The following is a 15797-nucleotide window of genomic DNA, read 5'->3' as shown; positions in this document are numbered from 1 at the left end:
AAAACAATGACTTTTATTTTTAGTTTTTATAAATGTTATTTAGTTTATTTCCTTATCACATTTATACCAAAAAAAATTCTGAAAGTTGTTGATGAATTGAGGTATACCTCAAATTTAACGAAAAAAAAAAAACAGCTTAAGTTACAAGTAACATACAGCTCATCACAAAACATTACCCTACAAAAAAGGGTTTTGTTTTAAGAGATAGATAAGTTAGAATTTGTGTTTGTTTACCTCGAAAGATAAAAAGTCATTGATCATTTTCAGTGTTAAAAAAAAAATAGTGTAAATCAAACATTCCTCTCTTCATTCCAAAATTTTCCGGCTTCAAAATTTCTGTCAGCACAAAAGAAAATGAAAACAGAGAGAGATAAGGGGCAATGACTGATAAAAGGGGAAGGGGGGTGAGTACAGTTCACAAAAAATAAGGAAAAGTTAGGGAGAAAGAAAAATAATGCTAAACCAGGCTCCGGAAATGCATTTTACATTAATTAGTAGATACATCTGAAAAGATATCATTTATAATGAAACCTGTCCAAATATGATGGATGGCAATATTCGAAGGCTGAAGGAAGGCTTGAGGAATATTGGATTTTGATATGGTGTCATATCGCTGGTAATCCGAATGTTAATATCAGGCGACACAGGGATAGGGCGCTCAGAGAGGCAATGGAGAAAAAACAATGGATAATTAGGGCCCTGGTGCAGTAGGATGCTATTTTGCCTATACAAAGGAATTAAACGTGGTCGGTGGAATTGATGGGACGTCAAAATTCCAATAAGAAACTTTATCTGCTGATTCTGTTGATAGTATCATCATCGAAAAACAGAGTTGACCTTTCTATCTCCCAAGAAAATTGACGCATAATCAAAATATTAGTTTTGCCTCTAACATTTCCTTCTCTGTCCTCAACGCAAAAACATTTAATACCTGTGGCCGTTCGCAAGCCAGGATAGTTTTCCTATAATTGCACAAGCAAACAAAAGACGCTGGTGTCGGGTTTCTATATTTTGAGTGGTACTTTACACAGGCAAGTCACATTGCGTTAGGAAAATTGACTTTTAGGATATCAAACTTCCCCCCAAGAAAATATGTCTGGGGTAACTTCTCGGTACCACTAAGTGATGGAGCACCCAGACAGGGTATAGCCACGAATGTGACACACGAGACGATCTTGCCTAGGTGTGTGGACCTGGGGGGGGATGACTTATGGGGGTAGGGTGTCAGCCGGTCGGGGGTTAACGAGAATTATCACTGTACAATGACATCACATAATTTAAAGCTTTGGAAAGTGTGCCAGAAAATAAAAAGCCAATTCCATAGCTTCTCGTCTACATGTTTTTTGGCTCTTTCATGCTTGAGTGAAAATTATGGAACGGCTGGGAGAGAGAAGAAGGCAGACAAGTAGGGTCTCTGTGACGCAAGGTCATTGACTAAAGAAGAGACTGTGAGGAACAAAGGGATGTCAGCTGCAGAAATACTTATCCTGTGTTGTCAGGTCATTTAACAGGGGTCGGCCATTACTCAGGGGGAAGTGTACTCTTCTGAAAATTGTAGACAGGATCCTAGAAAATTTAAAAAAAAACAACTTTCTGTTACCCTAAAAAATAAAAACTGAAAATATAAGACACTACAAGATTACCTGTAAAATAAAAAAATAAATAAATAAATAAAATGAATATCGGTAAATAAATAAACTTAATAAAGAAATTTTATTTTAAAAATTGTCTAACTCCCCCCCCAAAAATATTGAAAAATAAACATTAAAAGGTATTAAACCTGAAAAAAAAATTGAAAAAAAACCCAAACAAAACAAGAGTTAATATCTACTACATTTCAAAGTGAAGGGAAATGTGAATGAAGGAAGTGTAGATCATGCATAAGGTGATTGATGACCAATAGTGATTGAGTGGAATTACTTGCAGGTTTTTGCTGTGGGAACTTGTGCCAATATTTTCCAATTACTTGTAATGTATACCTTATTCAATAGTGACCACATAGTGTTTGTGGTTTTCTGAACATACTGCTCTAATAACAGAGGGGTGGGAGGCTAACTAAGTCAAGACCATTCAATCGAGTGGCTATACAAACAGATTTTTTTTTATCTTTGTGTCTCCGAGTTTAAGTTTCAAGACCAATACTCTGTGCACGACTCCTTCTATTTTTGACTTTTCCTTTTTTATTGAATAAACAGTTTAAGCATTATAGAAAACACTACAAAAAATTTTTAACATCCGGAAACCCCTAGCATGCTTCGATCTCCGTCCCTATTAAAGGTGTAAAGATAAAAAACCGATGTTTGGAAATAATCCATAGAATAGTTCAACCTCCGAAGCTGTGTGGTAATTTATCATTTTAATTGGTGCATTATTGATTATGATCAGATTGAACTATTTATTCTTCTCATTACTGTAACGGCTACAGCTCAACATCTCATCACAAGGGAGGAAAACTGATAATAATTTGCCGGGCTTTGAAAGGATTTTCCCTCCCCCCTCTGTGGCACCTTATTGGCAGTCCAGGGTGACAGAACTGACTCTTACTTATCTCGGCTTTGGAACATTATCCACATGTTATGTGTGAAGGAGGAATCTTCGGCCAGTAATAAAATGTCTGTTTTTTCCCCAGTATCACCTGAATGGGCCCAGTGTTGGCCGCAACCTGCTGGGTCTTAAGGGTAATTCGTGTTGATAATTTAAAAGCCAAGTGTGACAAGATGAGGATCATGGTCGGTGGAGTGTCAGGGTATTGTCGCTGGTCAGTGACGTTACTGGACGTCTCTCCCTCCCTCAGCACCACTGGGGCCCAGGCTTTGTCTGACAAAATGGATGAGCTCTTCACCCTGACAGCTTGGGTATTGATATTAGATTAGATAGGGCCCCAGTTTTGTGCTTTTGTTTATATTTCTGAGTGTGTGCGATGATTCCTTTGTTGGGCCTTTTGTGAATGTGAAAGCCATATACTGGATGGTCATTTTCATTGCACACATCTGACACCTATAAATCAATCGCCCTCCACTCCTCACACAGTGTCAGCAGTCCTGAAAAAAAAATATCCTGATGCCTAAACACAATGCTCATTACATTGTCAATGTTTGGCTGTTGAGTTGCCATGGAATTTGAAGAATGAAACAAAAAGTGCAACATTTTTGTACCCTAGTGCATCATGTAAAGTGATGGTGTGATGGAGCATTGCATTTTGGGTAATCTTTGACAGGATATAAATCTAGGAGAACCTGACAGCTGTGTCATTATCATTTCAGACCTGTGACAATGTGACCCATTATTGACACCCCTGGACCCTTATTTCTGACTAAATTGCTGTGGCTAGCTTGGCCAAATAAGCACCTTTCTTCACCAAATAGTTTGCCTTTTGTTAGTGAAGTTTACCAAATTAGGTCCTATGATTCAAGGTTTCCAACGATTTGATGATCAATTGATCACTTTGACAATTTAACCACATCCATTTTACCTTCGTAATGAAACAACGGACATCAAGAAGAAGAAATTATGGGTCTTGAATGTTTCTAGTTTGAGACATAATCTCGAGGGAAAGAGATACTTGAAGTTTCCTGAAAGTTGTTACATAGCACAATAAATTGTTTGTTTTTTTTATTTGCAAGTATTTCAAAAAATGGAACAATTACATTTAATGGATATTTTATTTACACATATGCGTAAACAGTCTCATTGAGGTACACAAGTGACATGCTTTTATCTGGGTACAAGCCTCTCTTTGCAAACACAGATGAATCAAGTTTTGAGGGAAAAAAATTCGAATTTAAGTAGAATTTATTTTCGTCACTTTCCTCTTGGATTGACATGTTTTGGATGGCAGTTACTCGCGAAAGCAAAACATAAGGGTCGTAGGTAAATCTCTGGTACTTCATCATGAGCAACAATTATCTTGTTTCCCTCTAGTCATGAACCAAAGTTTACATATGACTTTTAAAATACTTCATAGGTAAAAATTGAAAAAAATAAACCAATTGAAATTTCTGACTGCGTTCCTCGTGCAGAATCGCAGACATGTAAAAAAATTCTTTCAAAGCAATTGATAGCTAAATAGAGAGTCAAGAGGCTTGTTTTTGACTTCTGCATAACACTGCATTAGCGGGACTGCAAACCTGCACCCCCCAGCAGCCAAGTCTTAATAAGAGTCATAAATGTCTCCTCTATTTTTTTTTGCAGCACCCATATCCCTCAGAAGAACAAAAAAAGCAATTGGCCCAAGACACAGGGTTAACCATTCTCCAAGTCAATAATTGGTAAGTAAAAAAATAAAAATAAATTCCTAAGAAAAAGAAGGATGAAAAAATGCTGTAAAAGCAAAGATCTGAAATAGTTGATTTAACCATTCTCCATGTCAATAATTATTGGTTAGTAAAAAAAAAATCCTTAAAAAAAAGTATGGAAAGGCAAGTCCTGAAATAGTTTTAAGAGGTGTAGAAAGTTCATTACCTCTTTTTTCTAAATGTCCAAGTCGCATCTGAGGTTTATTTAGGTTTGTGTCTGAAATAATGTGTATTTTTGAGGGTTTGTTTGTGAAATGAGTGATTGAGTAGGAAGTTTGGGGGAGAGATAAGGTTTTGTGTGGAGATGTTGGGGGGTGATAGGGACCCCCTTTATCTGCCGGGGATCAGGGAATTTGTCTCGGTCAGCTTTCCAGTTCCCCACCACATCTGCTGGATTCCTCCTTACTGTTCATATCCAGGGGACGATGATGTTTATAATTGTTAAGTCAGGTGCACAATCTTGAAAAAAAGTTTGTTAAAATTTTTTTTTTTTTTTTTAAATATCGACCTCAAAACTTATCGTCAGAGTGCACATAAGTTCAGCTGTTAAAGGAATATTACTTCTGAAAATAAAACATTTATAGATTTCTTTAAAAGTTAATGGACTTGGATTTTTGATTTATGAAATGCATCTGTTCTGACTGAGTATTGGGTCACCTAGATTTTGTGAATGGAAAATGGTAAGGGAGGATTAAATATACATTTATTGTTAATTGAAAATTTGTCGACGAAAAATGAGATAACCATACTTTGCAAAAATGACCGACTTTATATTGAAATTTATTATGATCATAACTTCATAGGGAAATTAGAAAAAAAGGAATTTGTCCTTAAAGATTTCTGGTTAAAAGAATACATTTTTAACAGGATCATAGGGTGAACCATTATAAATTTTTGTCGGTGCCTTAAACGGAAATCATTTGAAAATTTGAAGGTCTTCCATATTTTTTTGACGATTATGACAGACCACTGATGTACATTAATCAAATTCATTCCCCAAATTTAGGTGCATTTTTTACCTTTTTAAAAGTGAAAAAAAAAATAGTTTAAAATGCTATCTAGTAAATCTAGGCAAAATATCGTGTGAAAATGATATCCCTCGTGCCGGCTTTGTTACAAGGGCTTTCAGAATTTTGAGTTGAATTGCTGCCATCGGTTTACTGTGAATGGACTAGCCATAGGTATGGGGTATAAAATTTCTTGATAAAATCTTCATATTAAACTTGTGTTTTCTTATAATTGACCGAGCTCTGAAACTGACGCTTGTATCATACTAATAATCAATAGTGGGAAAACTATCACCTCCCAATGTATTGTGTGGCTATTTTTCAGAAATTTACTTGTTCTTTCAAAGGATTACAAAAGGTTTTAAACCATTTCAAGCTCATTACACTTAATGAAATCTTATCAGTCACATATTAATTTTTGTATATAATACTTTTTTTCTGAGCTACTGCAAAGACCTGAAAAGACAGAGAATTTACGTGTAATTACAGGAACTATAATCTCGCTAAACTGACACGTAGCATGGCGACAGGCATCTTTAGATAGAAAATCGTAATGGCACAAAGAGAATAATACAGAAAATCGGAACAATTAACGTGTGCAGAAAAAGAGAAAAAAAAATCCCAAAGTCAAGATATACCGAAAATTACCCTGGCATTGGACAATAGTTCAGATCTTAGTTTACTGCCGTCAAAATAGAACAATTTAGAGAGAAAAAATTCTGTCGCTACCCCTGGGGCTGAATTAAAGTGGCACGAACAGGGATTAAGTAGAGGGGAGGCTGAACTTTTCAATATTTGTTTGGAATTTTTTCAATCTATAATTTTCTGGTATGTGACCTTGCAGGCCTGTTTTGCATAGCGCTTGCATTAACTATGTGGAGGAGAAATTTTTTTCAGCCACATAAGTGGCTTTCATTTCTCTCTGAAAAGGGCCATAAGGGTCTTTGTCGCAGGGTAAAGCGTAAGTGAGGGGTTGAGATTTCAGGCAACAAAGCACCGTAAGCAGCGATTTAATGGATCATTCAGGAATCTATCTGGAGAAATCTTTGCAAAGAATAATTCTATGTCATTAAATAATTGCTGGATAAACATTTCATTGTACGGAGACAGTCCCGTTTTGGCCTTTTTTCACAAGGTTATCTGGCAAGACATCTTTTTACCGCTAAAGCAATTAAATCTTATATTCTGATATCACTGATAGTGGAGCAAGAGAATGCTTGTATTGAAGGCCTCTCTGAATTTCTTATTTGTTGTGAAGCCCTCTTTCCAAGGACTGTGTTTTCCTGTCACTTTTTGGTGGGCTTTTTTAAGACAGGTGTGCGGTAATTTTAGGGAGAATGGAAAAGTCTTCATATTATGTAAACTGCTTCGACTTGAAGTTTAACCATGTCTTCTAACGTTACATGTAGGAACTCTGGTCAAAATCCAAAATTACGCTGTTTGCATCGAATTTCTTCTACAATATGATATCATAAAAGAGCTTTGCATTAATGCGATATTATTAGGATTTTTTTTTTCTAATTGAGCCGATTTTATTGTTAGCCAGATAAAAATGAGAGAGAAAAAGATAAAAGTGCAAAGCAAGCTCTTCCAGAAATTTGTTGGGGGGTAGAAAAGATCCAATTAATACATGGGAACTGGGACTCGGAACTCGGCAAAAAACCCCACTGCTCTGCAGCTGTACTGTGTAAACATGTTACTGCATTCACGCCATATGGCTACTTTGCTATTTTTTGAGTGAAAGAATCTTAAATAAGTTTTTTTTGTCAGTTTCTAATCCATGAAACATCAAACCAATTTGCTTAGCAGATTTAGTATTCTGTGTATGTGTTCAAAAGCCTTGTTTATAGATAATAAGTAGGCAGTAATTGGACATATTACTCGTTTATATTTAGAAGAACAGCTTCCATCTACAAGACTTGTTTATTTTGAAGAGATTTCCTTTCAAATTAATCACATTTTGGAATAGCTATTTACCAAGAGTTTGACACATGGAACACTTTATTGTAGAAAAACACAAGCAAGGAAGAGTCAAACCCTTCCTTCTGGATAATTAATGATGAATTGACGGAGACAGTTAAATATGCAAAGGTTTCATCACTTATAGGTGATTTTATGGTCACACCTTCTCAAATAACATTGATTTTTCAGAATTTTGATGGGTATTTAAATGTTTTGTTTCATAAAAATGTGGGCCCATAAACTCCAAACGCCTGTGACCAAGGACCATTAGCTACAATTTAATATTTCAAAACTGAACACAGAAGAGAGAACTCGCGAACATAAAATAAAAAAATGAAGGTGAAAAATTGATGAACAGATAGTCACAGGTATGGTTTAAAGGACAGGGGTTTTTTGGTTTGTGTTAGACCTACATCAGAACGTGATTCAGTTGCTTGTAAGAGAACGTGTTGATTTGCTTGGTTTTTTACTATAACAAGGCAAATACATTACAAGTATGTATAAAGCCCTGTTGTTTATTGAAGCTACAGGCTGTAGTGGTCGTGTCCAGCAAATCGCGACAACGTAGAAATGCAACGCGGATGGATTATTTGCTCTCCGTATGTCGCACGCTCAGGGGAAGGGAAAAAAAAAGAAATGTGTCCGTACGACCTTAATTTCCTCACTTTTGAACGGTGAAATGAAAAAGCAAATTTATGGATTTTTTTTTGCTTTTCCTGTCCTGGCCACATTCACCTTGGGCCCAGTGTGAAGTGTGCAAACGAAAATTTTCACCCAAGTCCCCAACGAGAACATGTTTTATCTCTATAGAAAACGCTTTTATTAAACACTGGATATAAAGATGAGACCTAGATATGTTGGGACACCTTGACTGAACCGAACAACCATACTGGAGTGTGGAATTTCAGGAAAGACGGGATATTTAAATCACTCCTAATCAGAAATCCCCTAAATTGTTCTAATGCAAAATGGTGTGCCCTATACCCGTTACATAGGTATTTTAAAGAGTGGACCTGCTAGTCAGCTTTTATCGGTTTCTTTCCCTATATCTTTGTTAGCAAATATCCAAAATAAATTCACCTCAATGATAAGGGTTTTTTTTTGAAGCAGAATGATAAATTGTTCCGTGAGAGTAATTTTGACCATTGAATTAGGGGAGTAAGATTTTTTTTTTTTTAAGTGTAGATTAAAAAAGTGTTTTATTTAGCCTCTAATTCTGCTGATGTTTGATCAAGCAAAGGGGGAAAATAAATAAAAGAGAAGCAGTCATTACTCCTAGTTTTTTGCAGTACAGAATATGCAAATTACAATTAGAACATCAGCATACATATAAATAATGCACTTTTAAAATTTTTTATGACATTCACAATGAAAGAGGGATTCTTCTCATGTCATGCATGTGCAGAGTTAATGAATATTCATTTATTTTAATAATGATGAGTAATATCATGTAGGGCCATGGATTACTGTGGGTTTAGTACCACATTCTCACCCCGGCTTAGAAGAGGGAGCATGTTCTATGGGTCAATAAGGTTTTTCTCGCAGATTTCCAGTGCTGAATGGTAGAAACACAGGGCCTATTGATCAGGGACCAACAACATGGCTGTTTATGGTCTACACTCACATAGGATCAGTTTGTTTTATTTATTTACAAATGATAATGTTGTTGAATGGCGGGAATTTTATTTGCATTTTACGAGAAATATTGACCAAATCCGCTGAAGGCCCACTGTGTAGTTAAGTTGGGTAGGCGGGACGGACCATTATGTCCTGTTTGTAATAAGACCGTCGTAAAAGTGTCACATCTTGCACATGTAATCTATTTACCGAGTGCTTCCCTGCCTTGTACAGACAATTGGAGGTTTTATTATTTTTACCTTTACCAGCTCGTGCTCAATGCAGACCCATTAAACATATTTTTTTAGGGTGTTTAATGTTTTAATCCGCTAAGCCGTGTGCGAGACTGGTTTCGCTATGATGGGTTATTCTATTAGCTCACTGTAGTCCAATTTAGAAATTTTCAAGAAATTTTCCTTGTCATTAAATGGCACCTAATGTGTCATAAGGGAGAGAACCCTGACACGAAGATCAAATATAAGTTTGCGTTCACTCGGAGTCACATGTCTAATGGCCGTTTGGTGTCCATCTACGTTTCCCTTGATCCTCGTAAGTTTCCAATGCAAAAGAGTGACGAAGTACTCATTAGTTGTTTTTGGTTAATTTCGGAAAACGTTATGTTTTCTTAAAGTTGCTGAACACATTATTTCCAATTTGAGTCTCCAGCTGAGAACTTAATCAGGTTTGTGTAGGGGAGACCTTAAGGCTTTCTAGGTGTAATGAGAGAACCATGCACGACTTTCATTTCGCGGACCTTAAAGTCGTAGAAAAACAGGACCAAACAAAAAAGACCCTGCAAGTGGACAAAACACCAAGAGGAAATGACTTAAATGGCTTTTGTGGTCAGCTTCTTGACTGGCCTGGAAACTTCTTACAAATCCAATGGTTAGCCTTTTTAATGTGTTTGCCAGACAATGCCATGGTGATGTTCCTTGACCCCTGGAATAATTACCATTCATTGATGGCCCCCATTATAAGTATTTTACCGTCATTTGTTACTTGTCAAGCTAATACCCTACGGACCACGCCCCTTTGTCCTAACTGGTTATTAGCTTGGTATAGTTTTTCCTGGTGTTCATTTCACAGCCTACTCTTTTTAGCAATCCTTTTATAGTCTGGCTTCTTTCAAGTTTCAAATTTGCCCTGGTTCAATACTATCGCAATGGCTTTCCCTTTTCAAGAGATGAAACATCACATTAATGAATTTCCAACACTTCAAAATGGAACATTAACAAAAGCATATCATGAATGGGAATTCTTTTAAATTGTTGCTTAATGTGTCTTGGAAGTGATTAATTAATAAGTTATCTCGCATGGTGTTAAGATGAATCTAACACTGAGTTCAAAAACGGTCTCATCTAAATGACCTGGGGAACACATTTAGAAGGCTATGCAATACTGATTCCCTGTAACTATATATTTTTGCATACTGTTATGTTATCAGTTGAGCTAATGATTCAGAAAATTTGAGATGGTGGATCTTTTGATGAGTTCTCCAGTCATTTCATGTTACACTGACAATGAAGAGTGGCCTCCCTTTTTAACTCTTTTGTAGCTGACACATATGGCCGAGACTTTTATCATGGTGGATCTTCTTTTGATTTATTTTAGATTTTTATTTTTTGTTCTGAAATTTAATTTGATATCTATGGCAACTAAATGACTACAAAGCTGCCATGGTTATGTTATTTACGGCGATTCACCATTAACGGAACCGGAGTGTGTCCTTCTGCTATTGGCAGTTTTATGTTGAATTTTAACTTCCAGAAACAATTTTATGAGCAGAGTGTTTTGCGATGAATGTGCTAAATGCTTTTTTGGTTTTTTGGGGGCTAATCAAAAACTGATTAAGCTGAGTGGATAGGGAAGTTGGAGTGACCCTTTTGTGTCCATTAATGAGGGGCAGAATGAAACACTTGAAATATATTTTTGATTTTAAGTCCTAAGTGTTCCCTCATGGCTGATATATACATGGCATATAACGCAGCAGTTATTCATGATTTTTTTTTTATTTTTCTTTTTTTGCAAGATGACGGCAAGTTTTTTTTATACGTAGCTTGTTAGTATGTAGAAGATTGTTATGACAATAAGAGTTTTAATTCGCATCCACCTAGAGGCTGTTATGTCGGCAGGATTTTCAACATGGGGGATAAGTGGAATATTGAGAGCCTGTGCATGCTGGAGTGTTGTTCGTGTCAGAGAATCAGCGTTAATCGAATGTAGAAAACTTAGGCACGTCAACTCACATCAGAAATATGTTACATCACAAATGTCAGGTATCCCATTCTTCTGGGAATGCCTGATTTCGCCATCAAGATTTTTGATTTCGGAGAGCAATGGCCGTTTTTCAGCATTGGGGGGTTGTCTTCTCAGCTGATTTTTCCGTCATTCATGGTCTTCAGGTGTGCTCAAGATGTGTAAGAAGAAACTGTGTTAGGCACATTCCGCAATCGGTGGGTGGTGGGCATATGACGCTGTATGAAATTACGGAAAATAATATTTTTGGGATAGATTTTTGCACATATTTTTTTTCTATCTGCAAATTCTGGTTAATCTAATGCTAATCAAATTATTTAGTGAAATCAATTTAATTTTCTTGACTCTGCAGCTATTTAAGTGTTTTTTTAATTGAAATAAGAATCATGACAAGGGAAAGAGAATAGTGTGTTATTTCTGTCCTGAGAATATTTTTAGAGTCAATATTTATGTAAGTATAAGTGGATAATGTAAAATATATACAAAACGTTTTTTTTTCGTAAGTTTAATTGTGTAATATGACGAGAGTTAGACTTGGCCAATGGGGGATGCGGAAAGCGATATGCCTTTGTTTTTGCACAGTTAAAGAGATTTGTACAGTATGGTAGGCAAGATAATGGCCGATTTGACGGCCCACCACCAAAGATTTTTGATATGGTTATTCATAAATCATTTCTGCCAAAATTTCTTGTCTGATATTATGTGAAACTAGGGACACGATGCTAGCTGTTTAACAGGATGAGGTTGAAGTGAATGGTACTGCCTCCTTATCAGCTGCGATAAGGTTAGAGTATAGGTCTAACTCACGCTGGGCTTCAGTTGGGATTTTTTTTTAGGTTTGAGCGTTCCCCCATAAATGCCAGCCTTGCTGTTTAAAATCAGATTGCTTGTCTATGATTCATTTTTTTTTTTTTTGCCGTTGAGCAGGAGAAGTCTATCATCGAAGTATAGCAGCATTTAATTGCTGTGCCAGAATTCGATATTTTGTGAGAGAGATTGGTTGATAAGATGGAAAAAGCTCTGCCCCCTCCCATCACATTATGAAGTAAAAATTAATGATGTGGCACGTTTAACAAGAGCGAATAGTGACAAATACTGAGGATAATCTACCATCATTTTCGGAATTTTTGTTTTTAGCTCAATTTAATTGAATTATGGGATAAAAAAATTTTAAAATCAGTAAGGGGGATAACTCATAGATCTCAGAAATCTGTATATACGCGATTGAATGGCAGATAACGGAGCTGTTGTGCTATTAATTGTTCATTGACATAATTTTACTCCATCCAGCGGCCATATCAGTTATTCCCTATAGATAATCACCAAAAACAATATTTGATGAAGATAATTAAATTCATCTATCATTCTCAGCTTCATTTCAGTGAAAATAGCACAAATATCACCAAAATGCAAGTAAGTAACCTTTTCGAGGGAGAACTGCCCGGCACTGCTATTAAGTAAGCCTTTCTCTCCATTGATTTGCCTGGTATGGGAGGTCTGTTTTTAACCTTAATTTTCGGAATGATTGTGCGGATTAGGTATGCATTAAGTATGATTATAGAAACAATGGGCTGATGTAAATTGATAATGACATGGGTTAGAGCATTAGACAGTGTGATTGTTTTCCTCTAAATAGTCACTGGCCTCCAGGCACACAGAGTACAAAAGGGGAGAAAATCAGATAGGCATGCTTCACTGCCCGATCGAACACAACAAGAGCTGACAGGCCAGCCATGTAAAGTGAAAATCGCTGATCTAGTTTTTGCGGAGTCTTCATAGAAAAGCATGGGGACCTTCTAATTGAGCAAGTGAGAGGAAGACAAGAAAAGGCGCAGGGCAGGATGCGATGTTTATCGGAACGACACGTTATTAATCCATGAATCAGATGATGGGGTGGTGCATTCTGGGCTACTATCCGGGACCTGGTGGGAGGTCATGTGGGTGAAACTACGGATTCCGATGTGGATCCAATGGATCGGAAAAGTTCACATGGAATTTTGTCTGATTTTTCACCTTGATAGGAGTTTAGTGACTTTGACAGCTCTGCATGGGCTATAGGGCTTGCCTTTTCTATTCCTTGCACGAGAAAGTGCACATGACAGTGACAGTCACTGATTGCCAAGTTTTGTAACAGAAATTTAAGAAGGCTTTGGACAATGACAATTTTTACATGGGTAGTTAAGGAATGACAAACGACATTAGATCTGTCAACAGTTTTTGTCCTTCATTGAAACTTATATGCAGATCTTATTTATGTGGTGGTGAAATTTAAACGTCTGAATTAATTCATTTGCAATTGGCACAGTAATCTATTTTTGCAATGTCTGTCGGCAGAAAAAAAGGGGGTTCTGGTGAATTTCAGACTGGGGGTGTTGAGATGAGAGTGGTTCACAGTTTTGGATCAACAACTTCAGATACACTTGTTTCTCAAGATAAACTCCCAATGCTATACACATGTAACCATTTACAAGTACTTTTTTTTTGGTTTTCTGTATTTCACAGAATTTTCACCCCTAATGTATCACAAATCGAACCCACAGAACAGTTGAGTTTCTCTGCTTTTGCCGTTAATTAATTTGCAGTCTGGTGACTTGAGCTAATGTTATATGTCAGAAAGCTTTGAACAGTGACAGATCCCATTAACTCATTAGTCGGCTTGTTAAGAGGACTTTATAAAGGATATTGAAACGCAGGGTGTCGGGTCCCTAACGCAGTATGATGGCTAAATGAAAAGTTGACAATCCCCTCCCTGTGTTTATGATATAGGTAACAGCGTCAACACACAAACAAACAACTGTCACTCTCTCTGTAATCAAATGGCCAGGAGGAAATAAATATGGTATTGACAGGTTTTCCTATGGTTTTGAATCAGGTTTCTGGTTTTCGAATTATGGGATTTGTAAATCCTATGGTTTCGAATTAAGTTTTCAGGTTTTTGAATTATGGGATTTGTAAAATTATCATATGGTAGAGTCATGTAGTCCCTTTTGTGGAAAAGAGATTATTTTGGCTTACTAAGATATTTGACATGATTTTTGGCGAATTGGTGACCCAGTGTAGGTACATGTATTGTAATTTGTCTCACTGTCAGTAAGGTCCTTTGGCCAGACAGGGAATTGAAATCCGAGTTATCCAAGTGCTTGGGGAAGGATTTGGGTCTCAAGTGCCTTAGTTGTAACTGTCATGGGTGGTTACCAGATTGGGATTTTGATGGTAACTGTAGCGATTTTAACCCTGGAGGTAGGGGGAGTATGTTACAATTCCTGTCAGAAGGGATTAAGGAATCTGCGGTCACGTCAGCTTTTTATGTGTTTGGTTTAATCAGGAAAGCATGGTGCAGCCGTTATCTGATGCTGTAGACACCTTACTTCAGCCTTGCCATCTTTTATTTTTTTTTACTTAGCTTTATAATGAGCAAAGAGGAAGAAGGTTTTCAACCAAAAAAACTGATAGCGCTCATAAAATCTACAGATTCATTTCATTTCCAACCTAAAAACTTGATCATGCCAAACTTCTCCAGTGCATTTTTTTTCTCTCCAAATTTTGAAACGAATTTTTTTTCTCTCTTTCCTCATTTTCACAGGGAGAGCAAAAAGGAAGCCAAATAACTAAACATTGTATCAGATTGCCATTTGAAAAGCAAATATCATTCTTGTGTTGATACTGAAGGGTCAAAGGTCAGCTGATAATCGGCTCTCAGTCGCAGACTTTGGCAAATGATTGCTTTGTGCCTGGTTTCTTGGCGCCATTTCATCGCCCTGGTTGTAAATCACTACCTCTTCAAATAATGACAGACTGTCCTCATATTTCTCCCCATTCCTAGAGGATCTGACTCAATGTTTTTGGTCTGCTATATTTATATATTTTTTGTAGTTTATGAGTTGAGGTGAGGCTGAACAGGGATGCTCACCTCTCTTTTGCTAAGACCTTTATGATCTGCTTAATAGACCAGATGCAACTGTAAAACCCAATCATTGTTTGTGTGAAGAATTTTCATGGGGAAGACATATTGAGTGTTTTTGCACAAAAAGAGGCTTTAACCCTTTTATTGCACACCTGACATGAACTGATAGATTTCTGACATTGTTATATTCTTTTTATAGGTTCATAAATGCAAGGAGAAGAATTGTTCAACCGATGATTGACCAATCAAATCGAGCAGGCAAGTCACCTGTTGTTACTGTGTTCAAATCTCGGAGGTGTAAGTCTTCAACAAGTCAGTCTCCTCCCGCTATCTCGCCAGGTAACCACGGTAACGATGTCTTTGACACTGGTGGCTGGAAACTTGGCAAAATGGAAACAAAGATAAAAAGAGAACAAGTCATTGCGACAAGAAACTAAAAAATTTGGTGTCTTTCGCAAATTTCTGGAATGCATTTTTTTTTTTGAATTCGGCAGCCATTGTTTGGCTTTTTTGGGGCTGCTGAATCAGACAAAGTCACATGACCTGGTGGGATTGACCAATCAGAGAAGACTTTCACCTCCACAGTTAATATGCATGCTTTTGATCATATCAACACTTGACATCCATACATTGCATGCTAGTTAAGGCTTTATTCCTCTATGCATGGCAAACCTATTGGGAGCTTAATATGGATTAATCTTGAGAGCTGATGTAAATATGGCAAACAGAGAAAGATATTGCATGATATGAAAGCAC

The 15797-nt window shown here is 36.8% G+C and overlaps 1 protein-coding gene across 4 annotated transcripts in view; it reads left to right on the top strand.

The window, feature by feature from the left end:
* LOC134241467 (homeobox protein Meis1-like) overlaps positions 1-15797 on the top strand; it is a 70898-nt gene that overhangs the window by 52310 nt on the left and 2791 nt on the right. For all 4 annotated transcript variants that reach the window (XM_062723528.1, XM_062723507.1, XM_062723514.1 and 1 more), the window contains exons 10-11: positions 4192-4268; positions 15241-15299. In XM_062723528.1, the coding sequence (XP_062579512.1) occupies positions 4192-4268; positions 15241-15299 (136 nt within the window). The remainder of the gene's footprint in view (positions 1-4191; positions 4269-15240; positions 15300-15797) is intronic.

Source organism: Saccostrea cucullata, unplaced genomic scaffold (genome assembly GCF_032062105.1).
Source record: "Saccostrea cucullata isolate Sc308-1 unplaced genomic scaffold, CSIRO_AGI_Scuc_v1 ctg582, whole genome shotgun sequence".
Lineage (NCBI taxonomy): Eukaryota > Metazoa > Mollusca > Bivalvia > Ostreida > Ostreidae > Saccostrea > Saccostrea cuccullata.
The sequence above is the reverse complement of the archived record's forward strand: the minus strand, read 5'-3'. Positions and strand labels throughout refer to the sequence as shown.